At 39.3% G+C, this 19,267-nt stretch overlaps 1 protein-coding gene across 1 annotated transcript; it reads right to left on the bottom strand.

Annotated features, from left to right (window-relative positions):
- Positions 1-230: 230 nt before the first annotated feature.
- Positions 231-18,722, bottom strand: MAEL (maelstrom spermatogenic transposon silencer). Its single transcript, XM_005511411.3, has 12 exons — positions 17,950-18,722; positions 17,138-17,224; positions 15,548-15,647; positions 13,387-13,542; positions 12,837-12,878; positions 11,820-11,947; positions 10,891-10,945; positions 10,171-10,312; positions 8,862-8,924; positions 7,892-8,024; positions 7,557-7,635; positions 231-6,752 (listed from the first exon to the last, which is right to left on the bottom strand). Exons 1-12 carry the CDS (start codon positions 18,079-18,081, stop codon positions 6,637-6,639), a joined length of 1,233 nt encoding a protein of 410 aa, XP_005511468.2. The 5' UTR covers positions 18,082-18,722; the 3' UTR covers positions 231-6,636.
- Positions 18,723-19,267: the final 545 nt, after the last annotated feature.

Raw genomic sequence — 19,267 nt, 5'->3', positions numbered from 1 at the left:
AGAGGTGCAAAATACAGAAGACCCCCAATAATGACCCCCAAACCCTTTAAATTCAATTCTCTGTAGGCAGGTTCCATATGAAATATTAGGAAAAATGTGAAATTCAAACTTGACAACTATTTAAGCAGAAATACTTGCATTCTTCAAACTAAGCTCAGTCCTACACTGGAAAATAAACTAAGTGATAGCACATGGAGAGATGGCTAAGATATTTTAGTAATGTTTATAAATTTTCTTTTTTTCTTTTTTTTTTTTTTTTAATAAGACCAACATTTTGGGAGATGTGTATTTATCAGAATGCTACATGTGTTTTTCCTCAACCAATTTATTAAACTCAGTCAACCAGAAATACAGATATTCAAATTCCTATCTTACTTCAAGGTTTTCCTGTGACTGAATTAATTACTTGTCCTTCTTGTGTGTCTTTTGAAGCAGGAATAAATCCAAGAGCCTGTAGTATACCCACAACTTTAAACAAAATTAAAGCAGCACTAACATATTTGGGGAAAGGATGGGGAAAGCTAGCGATACTTACTTAATTTGAAAGAATTAATGTACCTGTATCCGACTTCAATACCCAATTCCCTCAAAAGGCAGGAAGTTGACAGAAAATGAATGACCGGGTGGAAAAGTATTGATAAATTCCTACTTTACTCTTTACACAGCCAACTGATCCCTGACTCCATCCACTCCCTGAACCCTTCCTGAATACACAGATCTGAGAGACCTTGTTAATAAGGCTGAAACAAAGAAAGTACTGAGCACCCCAGCCTTATCTGTGTTACTCCGGCCACATTACTACCATCACTCACACCACTAAGCAACAGAACCACTTTTTCCCTGTTCAGTCTTCCACTGTTAACAAAGTCATAAAAGTTCTTCTTGTTGACCTTGATCCCTTGCAAGTACCAACTCCAGGTGAGCTTTGGCTTTCCAAAAACCAGCCCTATGTTCCTGGCTAGTGTTTGTGAATTCTTCCTCTGTATCTCACACCTGCTCCCACCTGCTATACACCGCACTAGAACTAAGCTGCAGCCACGAGTTCCGTGTAAAGACAAGACAGTCCCCTGATAGATCTACCTGAATTCCTGGGCTGTTTTTGCATTTGGAAGATGCTGCTCTTAATGAGCTGCCAACCTTAATGAACTTATTTATTTTTCAGAGTTGCCCCCCAGGGATTCCACCCCTACCCATTTCCTGCATAACCCCCAAGGTTTGCCCTCACTGCCTTCCTCACTCTTCTCATGATTTTGAGAAACACTTCCAGCATTACACAGACACAAAAGCCAGCTCTGCCACTGCTTATTACAAGTTTCAGTACAGTGCACAATTCAGAACTGACTAGACAGACAAGAGTTAATTATCTCACAATTCTTGTTGCTAGAGTAACAGCACTACTTTTCTATTTATTTGTATCATCTGTTCCAGGAAAGCCACCAAGGCAATCTTCTATCTGAAGAAGTTCACAGTACAATGAACAAACTGTCAAGATAATTTCTGGATGCAGTGGAACTAGTACTAAATTTATTATAGCCCAACATAGGGGAATTTGGAACTTCTCTCTCCTGCCTTTCACCTGTTCACTAGGAAGTGAGGGAAATTATTTCAAAATAGTAATTAGAGAAGCTTGTGGGAGCTTCTAAGACAAAACCAAGGAAAAGTGAGGGAACAGAGATAATACAGGGTTAGACTAATAAAAGCGTTTGCCAATATTTTTCATTTTTCTGAATCACTGCAATAGAAAATTAATTGGCAGCTCATTCTAGGGTGAAAGTGAGCATTGATAACCCTGCAGAAGACATGAAGAGAACAGAAACTAAATAACAAACTTGCTTTTCCCCTGCCCCACTACAGTATATTTACTCTTCCAAATGGAAAGATGTAGTTAAAGCCTTTTACAGTCAGCTGCATATGCATCTATTGATCAACCAAAAATTAAAACCTCAGTCTCACACATATACTTGAGTCACTTAACTTTTGCGCAAAGTTGTAAATTCTTGCTAGGGGAAAAGATTAGCATTTTTTAATTCAACTAACAGGTCAAAAAGCACGATCCTTCTCAATTATGCAGGGTTTTTTAGAGATATCAGGAACAGAAAACTACAGCTATTTTGCAAGGAAATCCAGACAGGGTTTCCTTGAATACACGTTTTCATTCACCAAACATAAATTTTTAGTTGGAAGAATCTGACCTTCAGCACAATGGCATCTGAATGTCATGGCTCAAGACCCAGGGTCCCCAAAATGAAAGCCAGTTTTCCCTTTGGGAATGACTCAGCAGAGACCTCGCCCAAGGTAGCTGGTAAAGAACACACACAGTGGAAGGAGTATCAACTGTGCCATGTGATCAAGGATCACAGCACTGCTTCCTGTAGTTTAACATGCACTCAAACAGCAAAATCCAACACCTAGTATTTGACAGACCCTCCACCCAGAAAATCCCCAACAAATTACTGTCTTCTGTTTAAGATTTTGATAACAGATTGCTAAAGATGTAATAAAGACTAATATTACTTTAGACACAGCAAAGACTCTCTAATAACTAGTTATCATGCAGATCCTAAAACTGGCACAAGTATTCAGCCTAGAGGCCTCAAAGAGTAAAGAGATTACTAAGCCTCCCTTCCCATGCATGACTTACTGTCCAGCTTGTTTTCTCACGCCTGGGAGGGGAGAAGGAGAGTTGCTCTTTATGTGAGAGAGCAGTTGGAATACACAGAGCTCCACCTGGGGATGAACAATGAGTCAGTCAGGAGCTCACAGGTCAGGACCAGAGGGCAAAGCAACACAGGTGACATTCTAGTGGGTGTCTGCTGTAAACAGCCTTATCAGAAAGACATACACGAAACCTTCTTCAGACAACTGGAAGAAGCCTGACACAAGTGACTGAGAAGGCAAGGAGGGGAGGTTCTCTCTGCTGGACCTCATACTTACAAGCCAGAAAGAACTGGTCAGGGATGTGAAGGCTGGGGGGGCAAACTTTGCTTCAGTAACCACGACGAAGTAGAATTTGGGATCCTAAGAGGACAGAAAAAAAGTAGGATCATGACCCTGGACCTCAGGAGAGCAGTCTTGGGCCTGTTCAGAGATCTGCTTGGAAGAATCTTGTGGCATATGGTCCTGAAGAGAGGTTCAGGCAAGCTTATAGATTTTTCAGGTATAAACTCCTCCAAGATAACCAGGAAAACAAGTGGAGGCTGACCAAAGAGCTCCTGACAAAGACATAAAAAGGAAACATACAGGAGTCAGAAGCAGGGATGAGCAATCTGGAAGAAATACAGAAATGCTGTGTGAGTGTGCAGGTGTGGGGTTAGGAAAGCCAAAGCCCATCCAAACCTACATCTGGTGAAGTACATGAAGGGCAAGAAGAATTACTTCCACAGGTGCATCAGAATGGGGACCTGGTCATAAAGGACAAGAGGAAGGTTAAGTGGCTGAATGCTTTTTTCACCTTCACCTTTACTGGTAAGATCAGCCTTCCAAAATGAATTTCAAATTAAAGACATCAAAACCAGGTATTACTGTATCTACAGTATATATTTATATATTTAAGAGAATATTCCTGCTAAATCAGAATACAAGGTACTGATAAGAATATTCTCAGCTGAGGTAGAGATGGTGGTCAATAGAACTTCTTCTGCATACCTGGTTTTTACAGCGTATTGAAAGGAGAAGGCAGACAAGGCAGAAGTGCACAAGTAACAGTCAAATTCATAGATCATACTAAACAGAAGCAGTAACTTCATATTACTCCACATGAACATGACTTCTTTTTTCCAGTATCAGTTACCAGTTGCATACTCTTTGAATAGAACAAAATAAAAGAAATATGTGATCACAGGTTAATATACTGATGTCATAGACTAGATCACCAAAGTTGTCACCACAGTCCACTCTTTTTATGACCCTCAGACAACTGTTTTCCTAGTCAAAACCTTTATAGTAGCGAGTAACACACAATTCATCTACTTACTCGTATAACAAGAACAAAAATACTTACTAACTTTTTAATGCACATGCAAAGCCAAGATGACTTTTACCCAGTACTGTCACAGGACTGAGCAAGCTACACTAATACGAGGAGAAAAAGTCACATCTGATAGAATCTACTAAGCATCTCCTTTACAAAAACAACTCTTCAGACAGTTCCATTTCTATTGTACCTATACAACCATACGCAGGGAGTACTAAGTTAGTTACTTTTTACCATGTGGAAAGTACATGTTTAAAGCTGCCAGGCTGCATCACTCAAAATATTGGATTTAGTTCCCCTTGAGAATTTTGTCATGCAAATTTTGTTCCAATTTTGACGCACAATTTGCACCTTACCACTACATTGCACTTAAGAAGTGTGCTAAGGCTGTAAGTCATCATCTTTTCCTCATCTTTTCCATTAAAGGAGAGAGGCATGACTGTATTGTGTTTATTAAGCAGAATTTATTTTTCAACAAATCAAACAGTTTCAAATGGCAAAACAGCCAGGGAAGCAGAGCTCCAAAATGAAAACTTTTTCTATCATCCCCCAATAACTGTTAGGGAACCTCCTCAATATATGCAGAACACGAGTATTAAATGGGTTACATCAAGTTAGCATACTCATTCTTATTACATTGATCTTACAATTTTTACTACAAAAACCACCACAGGTTGTTGGTTATTACAGTAAGACAATTACTGCCCTAGTTAATAGCCCACTGCCTACAGCACATAGCTGAGTCTTACATACTATTTTAAGTTACAGGTCATAAGGTATAGGCATGCCATGAAACCCTAACTCTGCATTTTTCCATTTCTGCTCAGATTCTTATCTCAGACTTGAAGATATATAATAACTAAAGCACAGTAACAAATGCTCGAAGGTTAGCGCACTTACACTGATACTGAATATTTTAATTATAATGAATGACCTTCTTCATAAGAACTGAAACATGAAACATTTATTGCAACACTGACCTCTGAAAATAATTCAAAGATTAAAGTTCTGTGTGTTTTAAAATGTCAATGCAGCAATGGTTCTCAGTTAAGAAACTTAAAACTTGAACAACCCCATTTCAGTGAAGAGAAGCCTTTATCACTACTAAATATACACTCTTAACTCTGTTACAACATTCCCAAGTGCTTCCTTAGTAAATATCAATCTTAGAGGCTTATTGTCCCCTGTCTAGTGAAATTTAGCAGGAGCCTCAAAGGAAGGAAATACAGAATAATTCAAGAAAATTCAGTGATATAAGCAGTTAGGTATATATATATACCTATATATATACACCTATATATATACTATAGCAGTTAGATATAAGAGGCATCAAAATTGTTCAGTGATCCTGCAATACTGGCAGAAGGGCCTCAACTGGCTGTAAAGCAACAGCAACTGTATGAGGTTCCCAACTACACCAGCAAATGGCCTTTTTGACATACTGATGAGCATGCTTGAGTTTATTAATAAATGTGATGACCTCTTTGTGTGTGTGTGTTTTCCCCACCCCCCCCATTATCCAAAAGAACTACCTAATTTTGAGTTTCAGTTCCAACAGGCGATGAAATAAATATCTTCTCATAGTTAGTTGCTATGGAAATAGTATTTCACAACTGGACCTCTGTTGGAACAAAATGTAGAAAACAACTCAAAAAAAAATAAAAAAAAAATAGGCGCTCTCATTCCTGAGAATCATTCGCTTAAAGACACATGGACTAAGGATGGGGCTCAGACAACATTTTAGGGACTAATCCCAGACTTGTACCTCCATAAAATGGAACATGTAACTTCCTAGTGACACATCAGTCTCCCTCTTTTTATGTGCCCTCAAATAATTATGACTGGTATCTACCCATCCTGACCAAACTTGTGAAATTATATCTGGAGATTAAAATCTCAGATAGAATTTCATGTTCCTTTCAAAAAAACCCTCATATCACCTACACTCCTCTTTGGTCTGTAAGTTTGAGGCATATGCATTTTTTAAACAGAAAACCGATGCAAAGGATAAAAACAATATCTATGTACTTGTTCCTGATGTATGTAGTCTGTGCCACTAAAAGAAAATTGAGAGGTAAATTTGCCACCGCATTTCTTCCAAGACAGTCTGCTTTTTTGCATTGAATGGCCACTCAATTCTTCATCACTGGAATTAACAGATTATGAGCAAACCTTCAAGACCATTATACCTTTAATTCCCCTAGTGCAGCCCTTCATACCTCCAGTACTCCCCACCCTTGATCATTTTATGGGAAGAGACTTATGCACTGAAATTCTACCTTCCTCACAGAGAAGAGCGGAAAGAGGTTATTAAAGAAGAATTCAAGCACTGCTTTAAAGTCACGTTGGCCACTAAAGAATTATTCTAATCGAATGATACTGACTCAATCTTGAATTTGCACTCCACCCATTAAGAAATAGAACTGGCTTTAAAGACAAGATGCAATTGTTGCGTCTCTTCAAAATAAGTCTTCCTGTATAAAATAAACAAGATTTTCATCATCTTTAAATCCAGTCAATAGTTTTATCATTCTAACAAAAGCTTGAACTGCCAAAGGTTGCACATAAGATGAAAAACTCCAGTCTGGAGAAGCTGCTGGTTACCTTAGGGAAACAAGGAAAAAAATCAGAATTTACAGATGTCCTGGATGTAAAAAAGATTATCAGTTACTAACAGACTTGGACAGATCAGATGCACTTTTCAGCAAACGAGTAATTCCTCTTCCTCGCATGGTACTTATTCCATAAAGGGAAGTCTTCACACCACATGGAGAATCACCTATTAAATTAAATACAGTTTGCAAATCAAATCAGCCTTTAAATCTTACATAAGCTAATGGAACTGTTCTTCATATGCTCTGGAGTTGAAGCTATTCAATAGCTCCAATACAAAAAGCCAGAGACAGAGGTTGTGTCCTCTATAAACATCAAGACCTCAAGATCCCATGATTTAAAACTGGAACAGTTTCAGAGTTTAATTCAGCATGTTATTTTATATGCAAGAAAATAAGCTACAAAGAATTCTTAAGAGTTATTTATCTTGCAAACTTGATTCTGTTCCTCTGAAGATTAGCCATGAACTGCCCAGATGAACTGAGCTCACGTGCCTTCTATTAAAAAAATTTCATCCCTCAAAAAAGACTTAAAATGAGCAGTCTTTATAAACTGAGTTATAACAGATTATTTGCAACAAATGCCAGATAAGTGTGCCCATACAATGACTTAAGAGCGAGGAGAGTATTTTAAAGATGGTCCTGCTTCAAAGCACCTCAGCATATGAGAATGTATTTCATGTAGCAGAAAAATAAGGGGGGGTATAGATCAGAGAGCAACATCTAAGAAAAAATTTTGAGAGACCTTTTTGACCTTAAGATTGTGTCCAGCAAGAAAAGGGCAGTTCTTTATGTCTGCATCTTCAGAAATTTGGTGAAATTCTCATGCAGGAATAAGTGCAGCTCATACAGAGTTATTTAAACTTTATGCCCCAAGAGGCAACATCTAAACACAGCACTCTGAAAAAGCACCCGTTGGATTAAGTTTAAATAACTCTTTCCCCTTACGAATGTGCAAATTTCAAACTCACAATTAGAAGGGACAAACTCTTGATCCTGACTTGGAGAAGTGAAATGTCTGTCACATCCAGAATCTTCAGCCTTCATTTTCTGTAGGAAGAAATAAACATTCAAAATAATATGCGTCATCTAAAACACAGTATACACACCTGTCCAGTAAGCCTACCAACTGTGGTCAAAAATCACAATAAATGACTCAGCTAGTGATTATTTTTGTTTCATCAGTCTGCCCAACATATGTTTCAAAAGACAGCATCCAAAGCGAAAACAGTTAACCTGAAACTGACAAGTTTGCACACTTGAGTTAACTAGAAATACAACATGATACCAGTTTAAAGAATCTGACCTGAAAACGTCCAGCAGCCAGCACCACCATCTTGGTATTTGTGCTTTTACCACAATCAGAGTCTTGAAGAGGCAGGTGAGCAGCTGTGAGTGAGACTCCATACACATTAGCTAAAGATTTACTGATGCAATAACTTGACCAAGAAAAAAAAGAAAACAAGAAAAGTTTGGCTAAGAGGGCTGTAATGCTTATGTATGGAAGCACAGCATTTTCAGTTCTTTAGCTGGCAAACACAAGCAACCACAGACTCAGCTGCACAGAGCAGGACATTATTGTAGCAGCTAAATAGTAATACAGCATCCTTCCAAGACCACCAGCCTGTTCACATCAAATTAAAACAATTGCTTCCCCAGACTATCAAATGCAGCCACTTAAGACGTGTGAAAAGCAACTTTTTTTTCTGCAAGTTACAGAAGTACATGAGTTTTTTAAATTAAAAACTATCCATTATTCTCTCTCTTAAATTGCTACTACCACCAACATCTTACATGGCATTTCCTTGTTTCCCAACTATTTACTTTCCCTTTCTGCACAACAAAAAGACTACAGAACTGTATGTATCTACATTACATGTAAGGCAGTATAAAAGTTTCCAAACTAGAGACGTATTAGAATTTCTCACCAAATACAGGTATACTAAACCTCTGAAGAAAAAGTGTGAATTCTAATTTAATTAACACTTCTCTCAACTCTCCAATAGTAAGTAGAGGTAGTGAAATGAACACTACAGACTGATGGACAATATCACAGAAGTTATATTACATCTAAGTGCTAAGACTTACAGCACAGTCCTAAGCCATACAAACAGTGATGAAAATTAGAACAAAATCTTGGGGATAGATGGAATAAATAAAACTCAGTATCTAGAACGACAGCGCTCCAGGCAGTCAGAGAAGCCAGAGCCAAACACATGTGTCTATAAAAAAATAAGAAGTCATCATACTGGAGATAACTCCTTAGCAATACTCACGCAATTTTCTTACAGGACGCCAAAGCACAGCAGAGTATATCATTCTCTTCATGCCACTTGCACCTACATGAAATGAAGTTCAGGCTTATTTCAGAAGCATCTACCTCATTAATCAACATGAACAGTTGGTCTGATCAGAAGGAACATAAAACAAATATTAAAGATGCCATCTTTTTGTCTCAGTGACCACATAGTACCTTTAAAATATCACAGAGGACCAGTGTTCAATATCTAAGCTCTAAGTGGTTATGCAGAGTTAAGAGGCACGCTTAACACACAATCTGCTTCATGGGGAGGTGGAGGGAAGGGAGAAAATAGAATCTGAAGAGACAAATGGTATTTAAAGGTAACAATTTGATGTTTCCCATTAATGTGAAATAATTCCTGTTACTATAAACATCCACACTTTCCTCTCCAAATATGTGTTTCAAAGTACATTTTCCCATTCTTGTTAAGGTCTCTCTCTAGTGTGAAAATACTTATGGAAATGAAACTTAAAAGACAAAGTGACACTGATTATCCCATTGGACCTTAAAATCCATACTGTAAGCAGACTTACAGAAATAATCTTAAAAAAAACAACCACCCAAAAAACTAGAATTTTATATCAAATCATTGGTTAAATTACTTAAAACAATAGCAGAGGAAAAGTTGGAAGTATTTTTCTAAGTTAACTATGTCATCACTAAATGTTCCCCTGCAACATCACAAGCTACATAACACCTCTAGAATCTGAAAGCAGGAAAAGCTTTATTGTTCAAGTCACATAAGGGAAGAAAACAAAACCAAAAAAAAACAACAAACAAAAAACACAACCCACACCCTATAAAGTAAATAGGATACCAAATGTGTAATAAAGAACAGGCATTCTAGAGAAGAAATATAGGATCTAGTTTAGCAGTTATGCTCAAGAACTTGATATATAACCACTGGCAAGCATACCTTGTCCCTCATCACAGTAGCAGCATAAGGCATTTAACGTACAACACCAGCCAGGTCCCATCCAAATTACACTTCTAAGGAGTCCAAGTCTTCTCATTTCTATGATTTACAGTTGAACATCACAGTATATTTTATTCCCATTTTTTACCCCTTACTTTAAATTAGGCCTCAGAATTAACAAGCCATCTATCTTCACACTTCTCTTGGGAAAGTATTTTTCATTTCCAGTTGTACTCATGATGTGACAAGAAGCATTTCCAATTAGAAGGCTTGCAGAACATCCTAGCCTAACAGCATACAAGCTGTGTGTCAGGCACCAAGACAGGAGAGGGTAATACATGTTTCCACAAAGAAGAACCCAACATACCTGGTATTACTGGAGAAATCCCACAGGAAGGCATCCAGTTCTCTACACACCCAATTCTTGGATGGCTCCTTCTGGTATTTCTTATGGTAAAGTTCTATTACCAGGTCTTCTACAGCAAGAAGCTCTGGATGGCTCTCAATGCCTATAGCTCAGAGAAAATCCAGGTCAGGCAAACAAAGAGTCAGGGAATATTCTACTCAGCTCACTTCTCGGTCAGTCCCCGTTCATTACCCAGCCTCTTACCAGAACATCAAAGCTCTTGTAAACCTTAAGCTATCCCACCAGTGGTTTTAATAAAACTAGCAAAGTGCATTGTCCCATATTGCCATAATTTTGTCCATCTCAGGAATTATGTATCCTACTTGCAGGCCATCTCTCCTCAGAAGCTGTTAGTTTTCCTTTGTGTTACCATACACTCACCTTTCACAGTAATCTCACTGCCTCTAGTGCTCCTTTAACTGGCTGAGCAAGAAACAGTGTATGTTATTCTATGGATGTGCTCATTACCCGAACAGCTGATCATGCTGCTGTCTTACTGTCACTGATGCGGAGCAAAAGAAGAGGGAGAAACAGGCAAAGTAGTTCTGGCTATCAGTAGCAGCTTTTATGAAACTTTTGAGACCCAAAGACTTTCAGACAAATACAGCTGTCCATGATTACATAACCTTCTTTATTGGGAAAAAAAAAAAAAATAAGGCTAAAAAACAATCAATTTCCCACCTGTTAGGCTAGCCATTCGATGGAGACACCAGTTAATTCGGAATCTGTCGTTAGACTAAAGGAAAGAAAATTTTTGTCACATTGAAGCCGTATACAATTCTGACACCTGCAAGACTTCTGATTACGTCCCAAAAAGTCACCTCCAAAACAAAATTCAGTGTTTGTGGGACTGAATGTACACTCTTCCCGAAAATTAGCTTTAAGAGGAACAAATGCCACAGAGGCTTTCCAACTAAACCCCAGGAAAAATTCTGGACTAATGTTGGGGGACAGGTTAAAGGTTAACCTATACCACAGATATCTCAGCTAAGTGCTCTGAGATCTTTTTCAAGCATATTTCTTCAGAGCCCTATATTTATGAACAGAGGCCAAGATACTGATCCTCTCTGCCTTTTTAAGGATTAACATTAGGCTTGAATGGAGTCAAAATGTATTATAGCTGTCACGAAGCTTAAACGCCACTGAATCCTAATGGGTTTTTTTGCTCATTGGCAAATGAAACTTGAGCAAAAATTAAGATGTACAGTATTCCCATGGGGAAAGAGTAATAAAGATGTAAAAACATCCCTTAGACAAGCAGGATTGTGCAACTATTATTCAGCATAATCAATTTAAGTAAATCTTAAAAGCCCTTAACCTAAGTCAAAACAATGTCAGAGACCAAGTGAAATGTTCATTAGTAGGCTAGAGCTAAAAGTGCAGACTGAAAATAAGAAGGTAGAAAATTAGGTCTCTGCTTTATAAAAAAGGTTGGCGTCTAGGTGTCATTTCTTCCTGCATGGAACTGGGAAGCTTTGGAAAAAAAGAGAATCTTTTCCCACTCACTTACACACTGATTATGTTTTAGAGTTAAGTATCTCCTTAATCATCCAACAGAAGTGAAATTAGAGGTTTTGATTTAGAGCATCTTACTTCAACCTTGACCATACCCTGCAGTAAAAATATGGCCGAACACCTCTGGCTGGCTGGACAAACTCAAGAAGTTCCCGTAAGACAACAGCATAACAAGTACGTAGAAGATGAAATCCAGATATAGGGATCTTGTGAGTGGCATCACCTAATGAAGGAGGGAGGGAGAGGCAGAAAAAAAAAAAAGTTATGAGAAGTGCTGTTTCTTTAAATGATACAGTTCCCCTCCAGCTTTGTATCTTTTTATGTACTTATATGTATACACACACAAACACACACATCTCCTCCTCTCTAGAGGCACTGTTTGTGAATACGCTATTAGAACCTTGCTTCCATCATCAGAAAACTAGCAGGTCTGGACTGTGAGCAAACACACACACATACACCACTTTTAAAAGGTCATTATCTAAATATTTGATATAGGAAAACAGGGGCCGAGTTTGTTCCCTCTATACAGAAGGAGGGAAGTGTCCTAACAGAAACAAACTGAAGTCTATAAACACTACTTAAGAGTCACAGGGGAAACAAAGCAGGCCAAGCCAGACAAAACGACAGTATAAATACTGTAACTTTGTTGACATACGTAAAGCTGCAAAACACTTACAACTTCTAAATACAAATTATTATCTTTTAGTTATGCTCTTATGAATTAGCACTTCATGCTGAAGATATACACAAGGGTTATCGAGGGAAGGACACTGGTCACATAGGCTTGAAAGCATTTAAAGCCATTCAGAATTGTCCCATTTAAGAACATTCTGCAGTTATTTTTCAATTAAAATACGAAGACAAAGTACAAATAACTCTGCCATTGAAAAATCCATTTTGGCTGAAGTGCTCTGGCATTCATGGCTACAAGAAACATAAAAAAGGTGACTGCAACAAGCTGCTCTGTCACTCCTTTAAGGTCTTCAAAATTTGACAAGCTCCCAGAAGGAGAAACTATAGACTTACAGAACATTTGGATCCAGATCAGATAAGTTCAGTGTAAAACTGTACAACTTTGCATACCATTCTTTTTCTCCACTGATACTCACTAGCAGCCTGGCAGTGGTACCGAAAACCACGCGGCGGTACTTCTGCAGAAGAGCAGGGGAGACAAGAGAAAAAGAGCAATCATCATTCAACATCCACAATGACAGATCCTTTACTCTCAACTATATACCATAGTTTCATGTACAGAAACAAACAGCTTCATCTTGCCTTGTGGCCTCATACAAGTGCCACAACTATTTCTGAAAGTTACTTTCAATTACATGTATTTTAAAAAACAAAGCATATTTTTAGTGTGTGTGTTTATGTTCAATCAAGACAAATATTCAATGGCATGAAATATAAAGCACAAACACCTGAAGGTCATCCTGAATTTATTCTACCCTCTTCATGCAGTTCTGATGCTTAAGTCCATCTCTTCAGAAACAATCAGTATTGCTCTGACATTAAGAAGTCCAACCACTTACAGTCAAATAAATCAACCCATTTTAATACGAGAAATCTAATCTGGGCAGCAGTAAGTGACACTAGAAAGCCTCCCTCTCGCCCCAAAGCAAGATGAACTATTTCTTGTCTCCCACCCTTGGGATTTACCTGGGTCTATGAAGTGATGGAAATCAGCCATTATGCCATCCTGTAGGGAGTACTTGACACACCCAATCTCGCAAGGAAGGAAGCGCTGTTCACAGTGGGATGGCAGCTTGCCATGGCTGTAAATGTTCAGGAAGTAGAAGATATCTGTGACCACAGCTGAAAGGGGGGAAAAAAAAATAAATCAGAAGAGCCACCAGAGGTCACAGCAAGTCATCCCAGCCTCACTTCCTCCAGTGAAAGCTTCAATGTACTTTATCATGAGTGAGTAAGGTAGGGCATCAACCGAGTAAAACACACAGATGTTTCTCTGTATCTGAGATGACAAGGTAACTAATACTTATGCAAGAGTCAGGCATATCGGTAGTCCTGCTACACCTGCCATAGATGCTACAGTGCACAGAGAGGAAAAATAAGTTTAAAAAAAAAAAAAAATCAAACCCCAAACCCACGAGAATGGTAAGAGGCCTGGAATCCAACAGGAACTACTACTATTCCTTTTTATGATAGGTCAATAAGGCTAGGAAAAAAAAAAGAAAACACACCACAAACAGTAAATGCCTAAATCCGCAGCAGTCTCACAAGCTCAATTCAGTAACTTACAAAAGTTAAACGAGCTAGTAATAATCTTCCGGGATAAAAGGAGATGAGAAGTCTGCTAATTAAAAGCATTACTTGTCTTCCACTAAATGAGCTCCCAAAGAAGGTGGCTAGAATACCCAAGGCCAATGTTAAGAAATAAATTTATTGTCTACTAATTTTAAAAGTATCCAACTACAAAAAATATTTCACAATACACTTTAATCCTTCTCTTCACAAATATCACATAACATTCTCATTGAAGTTCAAGGTAGCTATTTAACCCTTAAGGTTAAGCTTTGCCCCTCATCAAAAAATCCTACTTGTTCTACTAAATAATAGAGATGTATAACTGTTTTTACACAGAAACAATGCCAAACTTTATAGCATTTAACACCAGTTGTCCCAAGCTTGAATGCTGGTGCGCTCTTACATGGAACTTAAACTTAAGCTGTGGGGTCATAAGACAGATACCTCTCCTACTTGAGTTGAACTGCTTTCCTTATGAAGAAATGGATATAGCTTCAGGAAACCATACAGGACTTTTACTGAGAAATACCATCATCACACCTGTCTCAGTGATCCCTTATTACTATCCCTCTTGTTCAATTTAAAGATCAATTGTGTCAGCTCAAGCCACCAAAATCACCCTGATCAAACCTGTATCACAATGACAGGGAAACGTGACCTCCGGCAGGCAGGATGCTAACAGGTGTTACACTTCTTATGGAGCTATACTTTCCTGCTCCCCTATAACCATGACAACATGAAAATAGTTCAAAAGACCTGTTAAGTAAAAGGCTTGAGCTGAAACTTAATCACACAGTAGACACAGCTTATATTAAATGGCCGGTTGACTTATCTTGTAAGCACCACCATTTATCATCTTTCAGGATAATGTAATATTCATGGGGAAAAGATTGCAGATGTGTTCATTACTCAATTCTAATCAAAACATCCACTTGAAGAGGGGACACAGATTAGAAAGGTTTCGTTTTCAAGAGTTCTTTCAACAAGGAAGCAAGCCAGGATGTTACAAGTACTGACAAATTACAGATCCTCTCTTTCACTCTGCCAAAGGGGCCACATCATCATTTTATTTTAATGCCTCTACGATACAAATTTTGAACTTGGATACCTAACAACTCTTCACCCTTTAAAATTGGTACAAGTATTCTTTTATGCTGAACTTGGATTAGGTCTTGTAAATCATACATGCAAGAGTTGAAGAATTACCTTTTTCTTAAAAACCTTGAAATCATTGTAAAAAAAAAAAAAAAAACTATTAGGGGCTCTACTCCCATCAAGCTAAAAACAGAAGACCAAATTATTCTGGGGCAGGGGAGGAGGGAGGCAGACAACTGCACTGACTTCCCTCTATACTACAAAAGACTTTTTTTTTTTTTTTTTTTTTTTTTTTTTTTTTTTTTTTTTACAGCAGTAGATTATTAGCTTAAAACAAAGAAGCAGTTGACACAGATGGCTATTAGCAAAATGTAAATATCCTTTGTATAGGCATAATTTAGATTATCTATAAAGGGCAAGCTTTCATCTACTAGGATCAAATGCTTTAATACTACTATACCCTGATCGTTCTTCCAAGACATAGAGGCATCTGGAAGAGAAGTAGCACTGGGCACCTTCGTGGTCAGATGAGCAGGAACTGGATGAGCCAGATTACGCATCTGGAAAAGATGAGAAAGTTACACAAAATCAAGAGTGTACTAACCCCCAATAAGGTCCTTCACCTTCTTCTGTAAGAGGAACATATGACATCCACTAACAGTTATGGTTAGGTGGAACAAGTCTGCAGTTTATATAAAAGTGCCTGTGTACTTGCAGACTAGGAAGACAAGATTTCTCTTCTAACAAACTGAGAGACAGGTATCTTAGTATCTTGGAGAACCCACTACAACTAAGCTAAATTTACAAAATTGAATTTTTAAAAAATAAAGGATATTTCGTTAGGTTCAAACCCTTGTCACAAACGAGGAAACTTTCAAATTGGTATTTCAAAACTTTTTCCATAAACTTTATGGAAAAGTTTGGCACATGTATTAGTTGCCTTTGACTAGGAATGGAATTCATTAAAAGCTGATAAAGCCTCAAGGAAGTAATGAAATTGCTCTGGTATGAGGCAAGTAAGAGGTGCACGTATGACCCTTAAGCACTGTGTTTTAAAGTCTTTAAACTTACCTTCACCAGTAATTTGTAGTTCATAGTAACATAGGATAAAGAAGTAAATGCAGTATTACCTACTTACTCAATCAAGCTCTTTGCTTTGACACACAAATTTTTACACTGCCAACCAAGACCGGAAGAAAAAAGCTTTCTGACACCTCACATAATTCAAATTCTGAAGCAAATTATGCTTTGAGGAACTGCTGGGAGAAGGAGAGAGACAGAGAGAAGAAAAAAACAAACGAACAAAGGACACACACACCCCTTTTCAAGCCAGTAAATAGCAGAAGGGATCTGTTTAGCACTATTTCTGATCACAACTACATTCAGCTTAACATTAACTTCTTAATTCTACATTGGGGGATTTTGTCCTCCACCATAGCATTACAATTGTCTCCATAATCAAACCAATCTAAAAATAATGGCAAGGTATAATTATTCTATTTGTGTGTAGTTTGCAACACTTCATTGATGTGGTCCACCACACAGCCACTCAAGAATGCCAAATCAGCTGCGTATAATGTATGTTTCAGGCTGTTAGACAAGAACCACCTAGATAAGGACAGCCACAAAGCAAATGCAACATGAACCTATGACCAGAAGTCATACCAATTTACAGTATTAAAAAAAACAAACAAACAAAAAAAAAAAAAACAAAACAAACAAAAACACTACATTGTAAGTCAGTCACTGCAAAATACCATTAAACATAAAACTAAGTTGTTAGAGAACTACATTTTACTTGGTAAGAGAGCCCAAAGGAACAAGCTGTGCCGGTTTAAAATGGCATATTCCCACCTTCAATTCAAACTAGAACAATATTCTGCATCACCTTCGTAATGGCATGGACTACTACAGCAGCCACAATCTCCAGAGGTTGAAGACTATGCAGAGCTGGTGATCTTGCATAGTGTCATAACTGACCAAACCCCAACACCACTTACACCCCCTCTTATTTAGCTACATTAAATGGTCTTCCTTTCTCAATGTTCACCTGTTCTGCTGTCTTCTGAGAGCGTTTCTTTACATTCCACTTACGAGCCTTCTCGGCATATGCCATCTTTTCTTCTTTAGTCAGCAACTTGAAGGAAAGCAAATTGTTAAAAAAACTTCTCACTGCCTCCTTCTAGTAGTCCAACAAACTCTGGGTAAGAAATTAATTGTGCATTTCTAAAGGACGTTATCAATGCTTGGCAATAACTGCCAACTGCTAAAACTGACTCAAACATTTCCAGTAGCTTTCTCCCTAATGAAGCCATAAGCTTTGATCCAAAACACCTAACAAGCATGTGCTTTTGAAGTATCTTCAGACAAGGGCAAATTAGCACTGCCCCAACACGAACAACAAATCTTCTGAAACTACTCTTGCCACCCAGGGATGCCACTACCCATCACACACCAGCCAAAGCTGATACCCTTGCTGCTGAGGGGAGGACAGAGGAGCTTCTGCTCTTTAGCTCAAGCCAGCTGAGGCCACCCAACATGCCCATTTGAGCCACTAAACATAGAACAGCTGAGCTGCCAACTAATTGCTCTCCAAGAAAGGCCACCCTGACATTTTGCCCCCCATGCAACCCACACACGGGTGCCACACAGATCCACCTGATGGGTGCTGCTTCCTCACCCTCAACAGGCAGGTGAGCAACTATGAAACCCACAGCACTAGCACACAGTGGCTGGAGCAAAACACACCACAGGCCTCCCCTCTGCCCTCCCCGCTACTGAGCTGCATTAACCCAAGACCGTTCCCCTTTCAGGAAGCCGGAAGGGCAGGGGGGATGGACAGGAGAGGGCCCTTCTCCTCACCGCCCACGCCTCGGAGCAGTAGGGCACGGCGTCGACCACCCCGGTCACGGGCAGCCCGCGCCGCTGCAGCTCGGGCAGCTGGTCGCACACGAAGAGGCAGTAAGGGCTACGAGAGCCCTTCCGCTGCGCCATGGCAGCACCCAACCCCGCCTGGCCTCGGCCTCTCGCCGCCACGCCGCGGCAGCATCCACGAGGTGCCGACCACAAGCCCCAGCTCCCAGCCCGCCTCTGCGGGGCGGAGCGGGAACGCGCCCGCCCTCGCTTTTGGCGGCAAGGGGGGAACGACCGTTACGCGTAACGGCCGCCCGGCCTCCCGGGTGCCGGGGTCAGCCACGGGCTGAGTGGCCCTTGGCCCGTCCCCACCTCGGGTGTTAATCTGTCACCTCAAGATGGGCTTACAGGAGAGTGTGGCAGGGTTGTTTGGTGGTTGTTTTTTTTTTTTTTTTTGATGTTTTTTGAGTGCTGAAGGATGAGAGATGCCAAATGGGAGCGATCGCTGGCACCAGGTTCTCATAGACATTCAAAACGCAGGCTCCCCCCCTCACAAAATGGCAGCATACCGAGCTTTCAAAATGAAAGACTCATACTCCTCTATACCCTCTCGATCTGAATTAATGTTATATACTGAATCTAGTAAAATCCTTACAAAGAGTCACTAGGGTTATTTATGCAAATAGATATGTCCATCTGTGTACACACACAAAATGTTCTCAGAAAGGCAAACTTGCTTATTAAAAATAATTGGGGAGTTCTGCTGTTCAGACTCTCTTTTTGTGGTTTTGGTTGGTTAGTTTTGTGGTAGGTTTGTGGGGGGCGGGGGGAGGGGTGTGTTGTTTTGTTTGGTTTCCTTTCATCTATCTCATTGACATAATTGACACTTCCTTCACTGAAAGTTTGCATAGTGAGTCACAGTTCTGATAAGATAAAGGCTGGATATAATCTGATCTGCATCATCTCGAAGTACCAGTTGCTTCCCCCCTTAAGATTTCTATCGATCTCTCAAAAAAAACCAAATTATCTTCACTGGCCGTAGTTAAAAAAAAAATATTAATTAGCAGGGCAAAAACTACAAGTGGCTTTAAAACAAAGTTTAATTAGTTTACAGAAGGAATTGTGAAATCTGGTGACCTGCAACAGAGGGCCCTGTGTTTGACCTGAGACAGGGTTACTGAAGTGGTAGTGTTGTCATAGGCTCTCATTAAATTCTGACCAAGTTTTGCTGTCCCAGGCATGCAATGTGTCCCACATTCCTCACTGTTCCCCTTGTCTTTTGAGAGATCTCCTCCAGCATGTTCCTGCAAAGCCTGCATAGTGCAGC

Source organism: Columba livia, chromosome 1 (assembly GCF_036013475.1).
Source record: "Columba livia isolate bColLiv1 breed racing homer chromosome 1, bColLiv1.pat.W.v2, whole genome shotgun sequence".
Taxonomy (NCBI): domain Eukaryota; kingdom Metazoa; phylum Chordata; class Aves; order Columbiformes; family Columbidae; genus Columba; species Columba livia.
This window is presented reverse-complemented; position numbering and strand designations above follow the sequence as displayed.